Source organism: Orbicella franksi, chromosome 12, assembly GCF_964199315.1.
Source record: "Orbicella franksi chromosome 12, jaOrbFran1.1, whole genome shotgun sequence".
In the NCBI taxonomy this organism is placed as follows: Eukaryota; Metazoa; Cnidaria; class Anthozoa; order Scleractinia; family Merulinidae; genus Orbicella; species Orbicella franksi.
In genome coordinates this window covers 12,703,290-12,719,196 of record NC_138156.1, presented here as the reverse complement: position 1 = coordinate 12,719,196, position 15,907 = coordinate 12,703,290, and the positions used below count along the sequence as shown (strand labels likewise).

The 15,907-nt window shown below is 41.2% G+C and overlaps 1 protein-coding gene and 1 pseudogene across 1 annotated transcript; both read left to right on the top strand.

The window, feature by feature from the left end:
* The first annotated feature begins 174 nt into the window (after positions 1–174).
* Positions 175–6,708, top strand: LOC145463967 (orexin receptor type 2-like). The gene is made up of 3 exons (XM_081447764.1): positions 175–2,102; positions 3,377–3,623; positions 4,550–6,708. The coding sequence occupies exons 1-3, from the start codon at positions 1,949–1,951 to the stop codon at positions 5,247–5,249; spliced, it is 1,101 nt and encodes a 366-aa protein (XP_081303890.1). The 5' UTR covers positions 175–1,948; the 3' UTR covers positions 5,250–6,708.
* Positions 6,709–6,839: 131 nt separating this feature from the next.
* LOC145463985 (uncharacterized) lies at positions 6,840–15,850 on the top strand (annotated as a pseudogene).
* The last annotated feature ends 57 nt before the right edge of the window (positions 15,851–15,907 follow it).

Sequence of the window (15,907 nt, the reverse complement as noted above, 5' to 3'; positions counted from 1 at the left end):
ACCAAAACTTGACAAGCTGTCGAGTGAAATTAATGACAATAATGTAAAATTAACTCTCGTAACGTCCCTTAGATCAAAAACTCAAAAACTTGATGTTTCCGGAACAGCATTTGCGACGAGGTATTTAATATCACTATCGCTAGACTCAACAAAACGACTTTGGTTTCCTTCCATGTTAAATAAGGGAAAGGAAAATTTGAAATTCTTGTGCTGATTGTGTTTCTCTTCGACGGAAACAATCGGAGGACAAATGTTGACGCAGGCGGGGGTTATTGCGTGATAACTGTCCTGTCAGTTTTCACCACGTGACGTAAAGCAACCAATAAAATCGCGCCAAAATTAATGGGTGGGTTATAAATATGGGTTATTGACCAAGCTTGTTCGGTCAAGATGGCTGGATATTGGCCAAGTTCTTTTTTTGCGTGTTTATGCCGTCGAGGTCCATAAACTCGAAACGAACGACCATCTTGACCGAACAAGCTTGGTCAATAAAGGATTTATTATATGGCTTTGTGGGAAATTTTTCTTGCGGGAAGCGGCGGGTAGTCCCGAGCGGGCAAGATAGCTCCATCTTGCCCGTTCGGGTAGTCAATCACAGCACAGGATTTGATTCATCTTCCCCGCTCACGGAGCTAGCCATATAATAATAGCGTATACTGTACACACCTTACAATGATTGCCAAGGGTTTCTCAGGATGCGAGTTTAAATCTGTGCACATGACAAACTTTAAAACTCCTGAATGCTACTGAAAACTGAAAATTGCTACAGAGGATGCATAATTAATCAAAGAATTCTTCCAGGGTAGACCAATGTAGATTTCTGATTGCTTCTGTACCGTTTCGCTAACATCCGCAAAAGTGTGTCCTCCACTGAAGGTAGTCAAGGTAGGGAGCGCAGAAAGTCTCTTGACTTGTTGCCATTTATCGGGGTAAATTTTACGTTTGGACTTCCGGATTGTAGTCCGCTATAAACGAAGATTTCATTACGTCAACGTTCGTTATATCGAGGTTCTATTCTATACATTTACCTGTAACTTTGGCCAGGCTAAAGAATATCGTTCGTTATATCAAAATAATAAATGAAGTTAGCTTTTGACTTAACTTTCGGCCGTTTGGTTTACCTTAATTATGCAACAATGAGACAAGCGGGAACCAGGTCCTTATTCAAGACAGCTGACTTTTGATGAAGGTGCTAACAGAACGTCCCACAAAGCTGATAGGACTTCTTCCATCTCCTTTAATTTTACCCGCGAGCATGCGCAAGGCGGCAGATATAGACAAAGAGTGTAAAGCACCCTGAACCTTTAAATAAATGAAGCATTGAGTCTGTGGAGGTGAAGGTTTGTTTGTCCAAGCCATTATTTTTGCCAATTATCAGGGAAAAGTGCAAAACGTTTGTGTTGTTTCATGCCACTTTGCGGCCTTTTTAATTGGCTTTTCTGATTATTCATTGTATGTAGAGCACCCTGGTTGGTCGAATGCTTAGTTTGCGCTGGCGAAGTTGTTTGGATTTGGTTTTGACAAAGTCATTGCACAGACCACTCTATTCAAACAAAACGAAGCATGCAAACTGTTTTGACATCCAAGAACAATAGAGTCGAGGTAAAAAAGAATGAAATCATTACAATAAATCTATTCAATCTCTATTTAGCAACTAAACATTAAAGGAGGAAAGATGTTGCGGTAAGAGATAAAAAGCGTGCGTCATCGTTTGGTCAAATCGACAAGTTTTATCCTTATTTTTCTACTCTGTGGTGTTTCGGGAACAGCCCTTTGTGAGTGAAGACAGTTTTGCGTTGTACCCTAGTGTTTCACTGCAGCACCAACTCTGAAAATATTTACACGGGAATCACTTTCAAATAGTTTGGTTTCCACCGGGGAAGTTGACATAGATCGGACAACAGACATTCTATTATTGCAAAAGACAGAGAGCTCTCCAAAGGTGGAAATGTTCAATGAAAACTGTTCAACACAGCCCGACGATTCCGAGCTCCAAAACAGTTGTAAAGGCAGTGGTCAAGATCAGGTTCCTATTTCCCCAGTGGGGAAAGTAGCAGCTTTTTCCATAGTGTACGGTGTTCTTTTTCTTGTCGCTGTCATCGGTAAGTGAGAAAATGTTTTTAGGAGTTTCTACAAATTAGTGAGTAAAAACAAAGACGAGCGCAGAGTTAGAGACTTAGGAATGCAAAGAATGATGGAGTAACAATATCTACTTATACGAAGAAGTTGAAAATGTTAATCTCATTATCGATTCTAGCGTTTTATTCGAGGAATAAATAGCTAGGGAACAACAGTTCCTGATCTCATTGTAATACGGCGAATTGTTCAATTTGTTTGAGGATGTACTGAGCTGTGTCCGGACCACAAGAAATCAGACTGAAAGATCACTTTGACACACGGAAACGAAACTGTTGTAGCAGAAATGTCCGGATGAACCAGTTACCGGGATTTTGACTGTTCTGGTACAAACTTAACGTCTTCGAAATGAAGAAAAATTGTAGCAAATTCCCAGAAGAAAAGTTACCACTTAAAGACCTTGATCGTATCCCGTCCTAAATTAATCACCTGAGAGTGACCAAATTTTTAACATGTTTTCAATATACATAGCCTATTCAAATGATTTAGCGGTCCTCCTTAGAAAGCTTCTTTCTGCACGAAAGTTTACTTTATTTTCTAAACAAGAAGATTTTGCTCACCTGTCCAATTAGAAACATCAGTTGCCCTATTCCTACTTTCAACCAATCAGTGACATCAAGAGATCATGATCTACCTCGTTTTCTCTTGATGATATGTAAATAGGTTGAGAGCAGTAATTTCACCGGCTGTGCAATGTCTTTGTTTGCGTGCAAGCAGACGCGGTTACAAAGGTGTACTTGGGTTCCTCGATAATCTGACTATCTTTGTTCAACTGACAATTTTTTATTTACCCCCCTCCCCCACTGACCCCTCCCCCGCCACCAAGTGGAGCTGGTGACCGACAGCGTTTTTAAATTTCTTTCCTCGGTTTGTATTAAACTTGGCTACTTCAGGTTTATTTTTTTTAAAAAAAAAAAAACGTCTTCATGTTTGCCTTCAACAGTATTTCTAACTATTTGCATTCCATGATATTTCTCATAAGAAACATCCCACTGCTGAAGACATCAGGGTTGCATCGGGGATGGGGGGAGGCTAGGTAGGTAGGTACGTTAGTAGGAGTTGAAAGTCTTGAAATGTTCGAGAAACCGAGGTTGACAACAATTTTCTGAATCATGCTCAGTTCTTTCTCAGTAAAACTCCTTTTTCTTGTAAAATCTTCAATTTCTGGAAATACATAGGCCAATAATATCTATGTAGTCAGTAATTATTCATTTGTTTACTTGCTGTTTTCCTTTTTTAGGCAATGCTCTGGTTTGTATCGTTGTCTTCAAGAGAAAAGACATGCGTTCTGTGACAAACCTGTTTCTTCTCAACATGGCTATCTCGGACATGTTGTCCACAATCATCTCTATACCAACGCTGCTAGCGTTGGAGATCTCGCCGCACTACTGGCCTCTTGGAGGTTTCATGTGTCGAGCATCGGGGCTGATTTCTTCAATTTCGACGTCGGTGTCTATTTACACTATGGTTGTGCTGGCCTTGGAAAGGTAAATAAAAGCAAACTGTAGTTATAACACGAATTAGGAAGCCTTTGAGTTACATCCCAAGGCCCTCAGCATTTTGGTGCTTCGTTCAACTCCCTTTTGTTCCTTTGGTCTACTTTTTGTCTCGTTGCTGAGTCCCTACCCCCCCCCCCCCCTCCACCCCTCCAAAAGCCGCCTATCTCGTCTTGCTCCCAGGCGCCTCGGCCGAAGTAGAGTTTCACGGAAAGGAGCAAAATGCAAAACACTAATTTGACCGGCACTAGTGATGAGACAGATGATGAGGGGCACCTGAGTTTGTAAACTTATTCCCAACAACTGATAGACTTTAGATGGTGCCTGCTTTTCAAGAGACCGTAATTTTGCACATTCCTATTCCCGGCAGTCCATAATATACATCCAAATTATATTCATCAAAATTGCTGTAGAGATCAAGCACTGACGCGGTCTGTACCACGTAATAAGCGTTTTTCTTTTTTTGATGCATATCGGTGAAGTTGCAGAAGCCAACAGTCATGCTCCTTAATGATGCAATCAAACATGGGAGGTTTTAGGGTGATGGGCTCTTGGTCGTATGACCATCTCTTTTATAGAAGGATTTCTTTTACAGACTGTACAGCTGCTAACTATCTGAAATTCAGGGAAACTGAAAATTGTATCTCTTCCTCTTGAATACTTTGGAGTTTTAATATCGTCGTCCGGCAGGGTGCTTGTTTTTCATTTTTCTTGGCACTCCCCATATAGGTTTTACTAGTTTGAACTTGGTCGCTTAATCTCTTAGTGACGGCTAGTAATAGTATAGGGCTACTGGGCTGAATCCCTGTACCAGGGCCTGCTCAGTAGTCTACGTCATCGAATCTCGCGAGATCAAGAACGGGCATAGGTAGGGAAACTTGCCTTGATTAACTCTTTGAAATGACATTTCCTCTCAGATATCAAGCCATCGTAAATCCCTTCGCCGTTCGGGCTTCCCGGACGACCTACAGAAGAACCTTAATTGTGATGGTCTTCACTTGGCTGGTGTCATGTGCCATTTCTGCTCCTCAAGCATTTGTAGTCACCATCATAGACATCCCACCGTTCAAGTATTGTCAAGAAGATTGGACTGGCAAAGGGGGACTGGTGGGGAATCGCATTTACACAGTGGTTGCCTTCATTGCTTTGTTTGCCATACCGATAGTGGTGATCTGCTCAAGCTACGTCATAATCATACGCACGTTGTGGCAACCGGAACCAGTTCTAAGCGAGGAGGAGAGTGGCTCAACCAGCAATGAAGGGCGCAGCTCGCACCGCATCTACACGGTACACAGACAGAAGAAGAGGCGAAAGACAGCCTACATGCTTCTGACAGTGATTGTAGCGTTCTTGGTCTGCATGCTCCCGTTTCAGGTTATAGTTGTCGTTTCGAGTTTCGTTGAGTTCCAACCCACCGATGGCTACATCCTGCTAATCAACATCGCCTCTGTGCTGGCTGTCTGCTCCATGGCCTGCAATCCCTTCATCTACAGCTTCTTTAGCGAGAAATTTCGCCGGGCTTTTACGGATGTATTCCAATGCCGATGCGAGGCGGACATACAACTGGCGACCACATCTTCTATCGTTTTAGTTAGTTCGACAATGCTGCAAAAATGATTTGATCACAGGAACAGTTCTAGTTCTGAAGAACTTGGCACAAGTGTATATGAGATTGCACACTGTTGCACCCCTTAAATCATTGCATGTTGCATAGCATTTAGGCCAACAGTCAGATCTGTATTCATTAGCTGTCTCCGTTATGAACAACTTGCGACTTTCAAATTAACAAATTAATAAGTAACGGAACATGTTAGAATGCAAAAATTGCTGATATTCTATACTTTTACATTTCGAGTACAAAATATGACCTTTTTGATCACCTTGACAAATTGCAACCCCCTGTAATGGCTTATACGGGAGGCTCCGCCCAAAAGGGTCACTGTTTTCAGGCTTCACGTATATAAAAGCGAAAGGATTTCATAAGTTGAAGTACATGAAAGGGTAGAAAAATTTGCCATTTAGCTATTTTAAAGGGCCTTTTATAAAAATATTTCAAGCAGACGCAACTTATGGCTATATCATTTCATTTAATAGGCAATACTTAAAAATGACAAGAAGGGCTTACGTTTTTGGTGGCCTCGTGGTTAGTGCGTTCGTCCTCAGATCTTGCGGTCCGGGTTCGAGCCCTGGCCGGGGACACTGTGTTGTGTTCTTGGACAAGACACTTAACTCTCACAGTTCCTCTCTCCACCCAGGAGTATAAATGGGTACCGACGAATTGTTGGAGAAACCTAACAAATCGCGGAGGAGTGACCTGGGATGTTCTAGCATCCCGTCCAGGGGGAGTAGAAATACTCCTAACCGCTTCATGCCACAGAGACCGGGATGAGCTCCGGCAGCTATTAGCCAGTCGGCTCCAAGGCTTCACTTTTTACACGGGATAGTTATGAAAGTATGTGAAAAGGGTCCCTTTTTTCAATTAAAGGTATACGAAAGGCGTAGCTTTTCTGTCGAAATGGTGTTCAAAAGGGTTAGGGGTTGGACCTCGGGGCGGAGCCTCCCCATTTAGAACTTTGTAGGTTGGCCTTCCCGAGTTTCAATGTGTTACGTTCATTGGACGTCTTTGTTGCACAGATCGACGATAAGAGTTCATGACGTTTAAGTCTTGGAACTAGTCTCACAGACACCTCTATGTTCAAAAACGCACGAGGAACTACCGCGATTTGCTATACCAGAGGTTTAACTTCTGTCTGCATTTGTTATGTTATGTATATTGTTAAAAACTCGATCAACCAACGAGGTATCAGCGAGAATATGTCTTCATCTGGAACGAGTTTTTAGCTTGACGGAAACATTTAGAAGAAGTTTGCCGGCTATATCTAGATAATAGGATGAACAAAAACTGTTTTTTTCTTTCCAGACATAAACCCTGATGAAAACCCAACACAAAATTCATTTGCAAATTATCAGTGGTGACCATAAGTGGAAATCCGAATTTTTGTCAGATGGCCAATTGCTGTATCCAAAGTTTATCAAGCTTAGAATGTGTTTTGTGCTTCACATTTCGCACCCCTCCCCCCCCTCCCCCCCCCTTTATTTCGGGCAAAAATGAATCGCAGAAGAAAGAAAAGCCGACAGGGCAAGCAAAAAAAAAAAAAAAAAAAAAAAACCGCTTCCCCACTTAGCTCAAGGTCTGGATACCCCCCCCCCCCGGCTCAAGGTCTGAATCCGCCACTGTATATAGCTTAAAATAGCATTAAGGTTACTATGTTAAAATTATAAAAATGAGAATAAGAGTACGCTGTAATGCAATAAACAACAGTGGGAAAATTTAAAAGGCAGGAAAACTAAAGTATCAGGTATCAAGTGGAACGGAAATTTTCAATTTTAACAAGTAGATTGGTCAATGAATAAGAAGCGATTTTTCTAAACATTTAACTATAAAAAATTGCGATAAAATATTTCTAAGCATATTGAGAAAGTTAAAAATTTTGTTAAAAAACGACGACGTTTCGACGTTGAGTTAACGTCATTATCAAGTCAAAATGATAGTTGATCGAAGGAAAGCACGAAAATGGAAGAAGTCTTCTGACGACTATCAAAAACAAGTCTTGGATGAGGAATTGAGATCGAAGCTATCTCAACTGAACGATCTCAAGGAAGAAGTTCGCAATGCCTACAAAGACATCAGAGAGAAATGTTCCTTGGATCGCTACGTCGCCATTTTACGAACACTGACTACTCTTCGCGAGAACCAACACAATGAAATGATGAGAAGCAATGTTAACAAGATTTCGCGCTTGATCTCCAAGAAATTTGATGTGAATAAGCACATTAATAACATGTCTTCTTATCGCCTTTCCTTCTTCGAGAAGCTTGTTATCTGCAGAGGACTGAAATTCTCCCTACCGCAACGAGTGTCGCCGATTGATGTTCTAGCCAGCTTCGAGAAAGCGTACTGGAAAATTGAGCCTTTACTGGAAGATCCCGACAAAAAAGAATTAGCAAGCTCGACATCACGCTCAATCGCGCTGAATTATATTCAACGTACAAGCCCTAATCCCCCCAAGGCACTGGTGAAAGCTCTTAATCGTCTAAAGAAACGGGATGACATCGTTATCACAAAACTGGGCAAAGGCTCTGGTGTTGTAGTAATGGACAAGGCTGAGTACACACGCCTACTAAGTGCAGCTTCAATCGATGGTACTTCCAAGTTTGTGCACGTCGATGACACGCGACCAAAATCTCGTGGCCGACCACCTAAGCACTTTCCTCCGCTTCTTCAGAAAGAGAAAGGTGTCAACACAGTTTTACGTGAAACACTACCAAGGAACATCGCTGATTCACTTTGCCCTAAGAGTTCCAGACTTACTCACCTTTACGGTCTTCCCAAGACGCACAAAGCCAATATTAGTATGAGGCCTATTTTATCTGCAACTGGAACCTACAATTACAACCTGGCTAAATGGTTGGAGGAAAAACTGAAACCACTCTCTATTAACGAGTACACCATTACCGATGCCATTCGTTTCTCTGAAGAAATCCGCAACTCACCCATTGGAGATGATGACATTTTGGTTTCTTTCGATGTCGCATCCCTTTTCACAAACGTACCCTTAAATGAGACTATCAACATCTTAGTCGACAAAGCATTTGCCAACGATTGGTTCAACCAAAGCTATGACCTTAACCTGCAAAAGGATCAACTTGCCAGACTCCTTGAAATCGCCACTACTAACCAGCTTTTCCAATTTAATGGCCGGCTGTATGAGCAAGTCGACGGCGTGGCAATGGATTCGCCCCTTGGCCCTCTAATGGCTAATGTTTTCATGTGTCACCTTGAAGACAAGCTTACCCGTAATGGTTTGATGCCTACGCTATACAAGAGATATGTTGATGATACCTTGGCCAAAATGCCTAGCATTGATGCTGCAGTTGATTTCTTGACTACCCTTAATGGCCTCCACCCCAGCCTGTCGTTTACGATGGAGCTTCCGGTTGATAACAAGATCCTCTTTATTGCTGCAGAGCGAGCGTTGCGAGCGAGCAGCAACATAAACAGGGTTTAAGAAGAATATATAGAAGGGAGTACGAATTCTCGAATTCATCACTTTTTACCAGAATACATTGCATTTAACCAGAGTGCAGTGCGCCACTTTTTACCAGAGTGCGTTGCGCCACGAACAACACGAGAACGAGCCGTCGTTCTTTTTCGCGTGGATTCCAGTGAGAAAGATAAGTGGTTTTGTTTTTCTTTGATTTACCTGTAAAACGATGTGAAGGAGATTGTCCCTGGCCCTTGCTTTTGTTCTTAATGTACCCCCAGAAAAATTGGGTTGGGGTGTGCGGCCCGTTTCCCAAAACCCTTACCCTATTTATGACCAAAATATGGGATATTCCCTACCCTATTGCTGGTTTTCAGTGTCACGCAATTCAAAGTAGATCCAAATAAAAATCAAAACCGGTCGATAGATAAAGTCCAGAATCTGGGAAATGAAAGAAGGTAAATATGCAAAGACTTTCGCCAAAATTCTGGTCACAACAATTTTTCTTATGTGAGATATGCGGAGAAATTTTTTCCCCAAATATATAGAGATTTTTATGGAGACGCCATGTATGGGCACTAACATGGCGGCCGGAAACCAACAGAAACATCTGTCACTGAGTTTTACTACAAACGCGCGAATTTATCCCTCGAGAAACTCTAAAACATTAAAATAATACCTCTTCTAAGACATGAACTGTTCAAGTTCCCCGAAATAAGTCAGTGTTTTAACCATCATGACAGCTCTCTACGCCGTCATGTAAATGCCGCGTCACGCAAAAGCTTGGAAATTCAAGGGTAGTGTATTACAAAACCAACAACCCATTCGGAGCGAAAATTTGTATGAATATTAGTTTTCAGCTGCTCTTATACATTATTAAAGTAAAATCTCAGGAATATTTTATAGTTCGAATTTTAGTGACGTCATGTGAAAACCAGCTATTTATGCCCTGACCAAAAATTCAAAACCCTATTTATGACTCTAAATCGAAACCCTGTTTCAGACCTGCGTTATAATTAGTTCCCTAGTTCAGACCAATGTTAAATTAGCGTAAACATAATTTGTGAAGGGCTTTTGTTGATTTTCTTTTCGATAATGATGAAAAAGTGGCTTCTTCTTAAAAACATACCCATATCTGTTTATGACCAAAATGACCAAAATCAGCAAAAACCGATACCCTATTTATGACGAAAACAGCTGAAAAACCATACCCTTTGAGGCCGCACATACCTATATAGCCCATATAAGGGAGTACACCTCCCCCCAGGGGGGGGTTTAACTTAGTGTGTCATTTCTTGGCAGTCACGCCTCCTTGGCTGAATTCTTAAATGAAGAGAAATCGTCGTTACTAAAGCTTGTAGAATAATTAAAACAAAGGAAAACCGTAGAACACGCTATTTTCATATATGCTGCGATCTATTCCTTTCATCCGAACATGAATTTGAGCTAAAGCTTTAGCATTTTCACACATCGCGATGGACGCGTCGTCCTCGACACATCTGTCAACATTCTAGAGACATTTATTGCGTATCAGCACAGAATTTATAAGTTAGATTTCTGCTCCTTCAATTTCCACATCTTTCGATTTTCGCAAGCTGGTAAAGGGGAGATTGATGTCTATCGCTTTATGTCCAAACATAGTTCAGATCAGGGGGGGGGGGGGGGGGCGGCTGGCAGCTACCTTTGATCTCGCCGCTTTTCTGGTTTCTATGATCGCCCCTGTAAAGAAATCTGTCAATCATTTGAGAACCGTAACGAGCATGCGCATAACGCGAAAATAACACGAGGTAACCGAAACATGTTTCGCCGCCATTTTTGTTCAGGGTTTGCCTTCGATTCGATAACTTTTTATTCGCTGTTAGCAATTTTTAACGACAGCTCTGAGACAATCAGGACTAAGGGAATCCAGGACCAGCTGTGTGCTATTTTCCTGGCGAGCGTGGTTGCATTCTTGGTTGCCTGGAGAGGTTTCTCCGTCTCAGGAAGAAAACGAAGCTGAAGTTTTTACTTTGCTGTGGAAATTTCAAGGTTCATTGCTTTCCATCTTCACACCGAGCAATTATTCTTCCCAGATTTCTATGGAAAATACCGGTGTCGAACTGTTTCATGTCTGCCATTACATATCGCGAAGCCTCCGAACGTAAGTCTTTAAAATATTTCTCAACTGTTCAGAGTTGTACATTTAAACTTGAGCTTACATTGACTACATTAAACAAGCTTTTCTGTCTAAAGTTTTTTCCGTCTTAACTTACTTTCTTATGAAAGACTGCATTTACTTTACGATTTTCCTGAAATGTGTTGAGTCTGAAGACTTTCTTTCGAGCAATCTAATTTAATCATGAAACTTGAAGGCAGTTGCTGATCAGTCAACAACATTGAAAATAGCAGGACGTAACATGTCGATTATTTCGATAGTCGATAAAAATCGATCATTGTCGATCGTTGTCGATACTAATTAATCGACAAATATCGGAAATCGATAAAAGTCGATCACACAATTTATTGTCATTATCGACTTTGTTCGGTTATGATTGATTTTGATTGATTTTGATCGATTTTGATCGATTTCAATCGACAAGTGTCGGAAATACAAAAAACGATGTACGGCGTAGGCATACGTAGGTTGCGGACTGGTGCAACAGTCACAGGTGCAAGGAGAAGCAAGGGGCATACAAACCCAGCGAATACAGCACACCTAGCGGAGAGGGAGGAGAATCATAGCAGCTTGTATTTGTCAAATGTTGAACTGAATAAAAACACTGATGAAATAAAATGTCAATTTACTTTACGTTACTTCTTAATTACTTTGCTGGCCTCGATTTTTTTCCCGCATCTAGTCTAAACTTTGGCCCGTTCTTTCCACCCGAAGAAACACGACTTCGAGTTCCCAGGATCTCTCATCTCCTCCGCCTAGAGAGACTCTGGGAACTAGGCTGGTTCGAGTTATGTTATAGATCGCGATTTAGTTCAGCTGAAACTGTTAATCGATCATTTCTCGAGGTAATTTAAACATTCTATTCTGTAATGAATAACAGACCACTTGGTTGTTCAGGTTTTTATTTAAGTTTATTGTCATACAGATTTACTTTAGAGCTGTTTACACTTGGCATAAAAAAAGTCATTGGAGCTATTATTGGTTTGGTCACTTGAATTTTGTAGCTGATAGAAACATTTGTCTACATTTTTGTCGATAAAATCGATAACCAGTTGAAAACCTTGTGATTATCGACTTTTATCGACAAACTTAACTTGTCGATTGACAATTATTGACAAACATCGAGTACTATCGACTTATCGACTACGTTTTCGATGATCGACTTTGATCGACATGTTACGTCCTGAAAATAGCTACCAGTTTGCGTGTCTCAATAATGCAGTGATAAATTATAGAGGTTTTGAAACCTCCATCCCTTACTGTTCAGTACCAATGTGAACTCGCAAATTTGAAATCCTTTTTCTGCTTCTGCATATGGGAATGTCCAAAATGGACTGTTTGCTAGGCACAGACTCAATGTGAACCTTTACTGGGTTGAGGTATTTCATTTACAAGTTATTTACCTGTGAAAATAAAGAAAGCAGCTTCTGCTCACATGCTTTGGCATAATTTGTACTGGTGATAAGCGTCAGTTTTATTTGTGTGGTGGGAGAAAGCTCTGTAATACTTCTGGATATCAAAATAGGGCTGCCATATACTCATCTGCTGAGGGAGATAATTTATGAAATAGACCCAGGGAAGGAAAATGAGGCCATGTCACCTGTAGTTGAGTGGTAGTAATGAGGTAAGCAGGTAAAATGGTCATTCATCCAGATTACTAACTTTAACTTGGGTAAACCTGATTCAAAAGAACCTCCACAACATTTGAAATAGGCCAATTTTGAGACTTGGCTTTAAGGCTTTCGAGAATAACAAGAATAGACATCAAGCACAGGGATCTGTAACAGTCATTTAGCCCCCAAGTCTATTAGCCCCTAAACATTTAAACTCCAACCAGAAGTCAATAAGCCCCCTACCAGAAATAAGAAAAACTGTATATATTTTTTTCTTTAAGCATGAGTAAGGGGCTAATCGACTTGTGGTTGGGGGCTAACTGGCTAGGGGCTAATCAAATGACCGGTAACCAAAGGATTTGTTTTATTCCTCTAAGGCAAAAAGATGAGTAAGGATGTTAATATATCAACTCGCGATTTGGCCCAAGGTGTTGATTATCAGTGGCTTGTTCCTGTAGTGGAAGGATAGCTAAATAAGACAATAAGGCAGACTAATATTAAGTCAGATGAAGAAGTCTTTAATAGTACTTGTCTCAAATGACAATTCTTAGTGCAAGAGAGGAGCATGAACCCTTTGAAAACTGATTGAGAGGTGGCATAAAAAATTAGTGCAGAAAGAGCAACAAAATGAGGTGGTAAAGTCAAACTTCCTGCACACTCTCCATGTCAACGACTTGACTGGACCCATTATTTAAGCCGTTAAGTCAAGAATATCAAAACAAAAGTCTAAGGATTATGAAGAAACAAAAACAACTATTGTTTTGTTGTTGTTGTAACGGCAAAGAGATGGTGATGAATACTCAATTCTGCCGAGGGACCTATCCAGTATTCGCTTTCATAAATAACGCCAGATGCTTTGCCTGAAACTGAAACAGACCTCTTGTAGTAAGGTAACAGAAAAACGCTGTACCCACTGCACTCACTATGAAACCTACTTTAACCCTGTCAGTTTAATAAGTGCAAACAAAAAGGGTCACGTAGCTGTTAAGAAAAAGCAACCCTTACCATCAGGGAGTCCGGAAATATAGAAATACTCAGTTTATCCCGTTGATAGTACACCCAAAAATGCTCGAATGAAATATTCATGCCTGCAATCTGGCTCACACTGTGGAGTTCCCGCTCGCGAGGGCTCACAGGTTAACGTTGGAATATTCATCACCGATGCCTCGATCAAATGCCCAAGATTTAGATGCAGGGCAACTGGAGCTTTTTCGTAGATGTTTGAACGTGAAATATGCACGACGTTTACAAAACTTTACAAACGCATCGCGCTCACGGAAGTCCGCCATGTTTGTTTTCCACAAACCAGTACTTAGTCTTGCTCGGCCAAATTTCTTGACTGGGGCGATCATAGAAACTCGGTTCCAGGCCTCGCTGCTCACCCCCCCTGGTTCGGATCACTACGTGCTTTTTTGTCACGATCCCCTGTCACACCTCGCCACCGATGCGTTATTATGCATGAAGCTGTGTAAAATGTGTCACTCTCAACAGAATGTGCCGCAGCATTATTATCTTTTAAATACCCTAGTCGGTATGGAAATAATCAAGAACGGAGCAAAGATTGAAACACAAGTGTACAGAAAACCGACTAACACTGGCTTGCTGTTGCATTTCCAAAGCCACACGGATAAACGCTACAAACATTGCTTGCTCAAAACAATGATTCATCGTGCATACGCCCCATCTTCTACAACTGAAGCTTTCAATCAAGAATGCACTAGACTTCGCTCCATCTTTACTCGACTTGATTATCCGATAACGACCATTAATTCCACCATTAACAAATTTATCCTGAACCTTTCATCCGGTGTACGTGAAAGACAAGTGGAAGACGGCCGTGTCTTGCGAGGTAGTCGTCCCTTCAAGGACCAAACATCAGCTAATGCGGTTAGAAGGCAAATGCGCGATCTCAACCACAAGATTGGCACTACCCTACAACCAGTATTTATTAGCAAGAAACTGGAACAAGATCTCAAGCCCAAAGAAATCAAGCCTCCGATCGTAAATCAAAAATGCGTGGTTTATTTATTTTCATGTGATCTGTGCGATGTGATCTGTGCGATGCAGATTATGTCGGCTACACAGCCCGACACCTCCACCAACGTTAACGCATTGCTGAACATAAAAACTCGGCGATTGGAAAACACCTTTTGGAAGCCCACGGGGACATAAGCCTCCTCAACGAAAGCCAGTTTCGAATTCTTCGAAAGTGCCAAGGGAAATTTGATTGCCTCGTCTATGAGATGCTTTGCATAAAGGAACGGAATCCAAGCTTGAACACGCAAACTGACTCCATCCGTGCGAAACTCTTTGTTTAACTTTAAACATTTTAACAAATTCATTGAACTATTGTTTTACTGACTTTTTATGCATTTTTTATCAACTATCATTTTGACTTGATAATGACGTTAGCTCAACGTCGAAACGTCGTCGTTTTTTAACAAAATTTTTAACTTTCTCAATATGCTTAGAAATATGTTATCGCAATTTTTATAGTTAAAAGATTGGTCAATAAATGTTAATAATTTACGATTTGTTGCGAGATTGCTATTTTAAATTTATTGAATTTCACACATCTTACAGAACAGAAACACACATAACAAATGAATGATCGCATCTCGTCTGGGAAGATAAAAAAATTTTCAAATTATTGAAACCCGAGCAATAATCGCGGGAATATACCGGAAACCTACTTACACAGATCAGTATCCGAATTTTGACTCAACTATCATCTGGGTCATAAGAGGTCGTGGTTAGAACACTTTTCCACCCCGCTAACACTGTTTATATCTCGGAAGAGGAAGACAGAGCGCAAGAGAGTAAACATCTTGAAGGCGTTTTTCGTGAAAACTACAGAGCCTGGATGTGTTAAATTCCGGAGAAACAGAGGGAGTGCAGACTTTAGTGAGTACAGATCAACAGCAACGCAACCGAAGTGTCCCGCTCCCCTATGTACGAGGTGAATCGGAGAAAATTTCTCGCGCCTTCCGCAAGCAGGGTATAAACACAGCTTTGTACACCCTAAACATCCTACAACCAATGGTTAGAAGTGTGGCGTCATCTGCAAATTAGAATGTGCTAATTGTGAAAAGATCTTTATTGGAGAAACCGCCCGGCCCTTTAACGTCCGTTTAACATAAAACTACTAGGTCGACACTTTCCACCGTTGGAGAACACCAGGCTAAGGGGCACAGTCCACAAGTTGAAAGAGAATAAGGGGGCTGTCATAGCTAGTGAGGAAGGCAACTCGTAAGGTCTTGGAAATTCTATGCCAGTCCTCGACGCTCAATCGAGACCGTGGATTTGAACTTCTAGCCCTATACGGGGACGTTTTGGCACGTGAATTGGTCCAGCCAAGCTCACATAACAAATAGATTCCCGCCATATTCACTCGAGAAACAGGCTATGACATCTTCGTAAGGTTGTGATCGCTAAAACATTGACTCTACTTCGGTATGGCGG

Excerpts from the sequence above, each read along its gene's own strand:
- LOC145463967 (XM_081447764.1), top strand. The coding sequence starts at position 1,949 with ATGTTCAATGAAAACTGTTCAACACAGCCCGACGATTCCGAGCTCCAA. Across the intron at positions 2,103-3,376 it reads TTTTCTTGTCGCTGTCATCG|GCAATGCTCTGGTTTGTATC; the intron begins GTAAGTGAGAAA and ends TTCCTTTTTTAG. Across the intron at positions 3,624-4,549 it reads GTTGTGCTGGCCTTGGAAAG|ATATCAAGCCATCGTAAATC; the intron begins GTAAATAAAAGC and ends ATTTCCTCTCAG.